We start from the raw sequence: 2,195 nt of genomic DNA on the forward strand, positions 1-2,195 counted from the left end.
GGGCAGTGTGGATTGGGAGTGGGCAGTATGGATTGGGAGTGGGCAGTGTGGATTGGGAGTGGGCAGTGCGGATTGGGAATGGGCAGTGCGGATTTGGAGTGGGCAGTGCGGTTTGGGAATGGGCAGTGCGGATTGGGAGTGGGCAGTGTGGATTGGGAGGGGGCGGTGCGGATTGGGAATGGGCTGTGTGGATTGCGAGTGGGCAGTATGGATTGGGAGTGGGCAGTGTGGATTCTGTGTGGGCAGTGCGGTTTGGGATTGGACAGTGTGTTTTGGGAGTGGGCAGTATGGATTCGGAGTGGGCAATATGGATTTCATAGAAAGGATTTCATAGAGGTCTACAGCATGGAAACAGGACCTTCAGCCCAACCTGTCCATGCTGCCCAGTTTTCACAATTAAACTAGTCCCATTTGCCTACATTTGGTCCATATCCCTCCATAACTATCCCATTCATGTACCTGTCTAAATGTTTCTTAAATGATGAAATAGTACTCGCTTCCACCACTACCTCTGGCAGCCCATTCCAGACCCTCACCACCCGCTGTGTGAAAAAAAACTGTCCCTCTGAACTCTTTTGTATCTCTCCCCTCTCACCTTAAATCTATGCCCTACAGTTTTAGACTGCCTTACCGAGTCTATCCACCTTATCTATGCCTCTCATGATTTTATAGTCCTCTCAGTATCCTATTCTCCAGAGAAAAATGTCCTAGCCTATCCAACCTCTCCTTATATCTCAAACCTGCCAGTCCATGGAACATCCTAGTAAATCTTTTCTGCACTCTTTCTAGTTTAATAATGTCCCTTTTATAGTAGGGCAACCAGAACTGCGCGCGGTATTCCAAATGTGGTCTCTTCGTCTTGTACAGTTGCAACAAGACGTCCCGACTCCTACACCCTGTGCTCTGACCATTGAAAGCAAGCATGCTGAAAGCCTTCTTCACCACCCTGTCTACCTATGACTCCACTTTCAAGGAGCTGGGACCCTGTACCCCTGGATTTCTTTGTTTAATAACACTTCCCGGTTAATAAAACTCTACCATTGACTGTGTAAGTCCTGCCTTGATTTGCCTTACCAAAATGCAACACCTCGCATTTATTTAAATTAAATTCTATTTGTCATTCCTCAGCCCACTGGCCCAGTAGATCAAAATCTCACTGCATTCCCAGATAACCTTCTTCACAGTCCACTATATTACCAATCTTGGTGTCAGCTGCAAACTTACTGACTAAACCTGCTAAATTTTCATTCAAATTGTTTAAGTATGATGAATTACAGTGGACCCAGCACCAATCCATGTGGCACACACAAACCTCCAGCCTGAAAAACAACTCTCCACCACCACCCTCTGTTTTCCACTGTCAAGCCAATTTTGTATCCAATTGGTTAACTCTCCCCGGATCCAGCGAGATTTAACCTTGGTCAACAACCTACCATGTGGTACCTTGTCAGAGGCCTTGCTGAAGTCTGTGTAGACAAAATCTACCACACTGCCCTCATCTATTTTCTTTGTCGCTCCTTCAAAAAGCTTTTGAAGTTTTGGGATTGGGAATGGGCAATGCAGATTGGGAGCAGGAGGTGCAGTTTGGGAGCAGGTAGTGCAATCTGGGGGCGGACAGTGCCGTTTGGGAGTGAGAAGTGCGGATTGGGAATAGGCAGAATAGACAGGGAGCAAAAGCCAGAAACCTAAACAATTTTACAAAACGGTTCTCATTGAATTTGCAGGTAATCTGTGGGAGGTGCTGAAGGATGAGAATTTAACTCCATATCCAGCAGTGTCGGTGCCTCCACAATGGCCATCGTTGTTTCCACTCTCCTGGAACACCTCTCCGACAGACAATAAAGGAGTCATCAGCCCTGGGAGCAGTACAGAGCAGAACCTGACTGTGTCCCAGCTAACGGACATCTACACCAACCGCATCAGTGTAGACACCAAGGCCAGCTCCAATCCAATAGCACTGGTCTGATCAGGAGCTACACAACAGTGAACTCAGTTTACAGCATTCAGCGTATTCCAGCATCAGGAGTCTGCCAGGAGCCAATTAAACATTTTCTCAATATAGGAGCCGTTGTGTGGAGATGTAGATATCGAAATCTCTCTGGCAAATACAGACTAATCATTGCCAATACTGAGCAGGTCCAGGGCAGGCATTAATATACAAGCAGACATCAAGATATGCAGTCATTACACAGAAG

The 2,195-nt window shown here is 46.8% G+C and overlaps 1 protein-coding gene across 1 annotated transcript in view; it reads left to right on the forward strand.

The window, feature by feature from the left end:
• LOC109925533 (forkhead box protein N1-like) overlaps positions 1-1,966 on the forward strand; it is a 25,139-nt gene extending 23,173 nt beyond the window's left edge. The window contains exon 8 of the mRNA XM_048612323.1: positions 1,725-1,966. Coding sequence (XP_048468280.1) covers positions 1,725-1,966 — 242 coding nt within the window. The remainder of the gene's footprint in view (positions 1-1,724) is intronic.
• Positions 1,967-2,195: the final 229 nt, after the last annotated feature.

Source organism: Rhincodon typus, chromosome 26 (assembly GCF_021869965.1).
Source record: "Rhincodon typus isolate 14 chromosome 26, sRhiTyp1.1, whole genome shotgun sequence".
NCBI classification, from domain to species: domain Eukaryota; kingdom Metazoa; phylum Chordata; class Chondrichthyes; order Orectolobiformes; family Rhincodontidae; genus Rhincodon; species Rhincodon typus.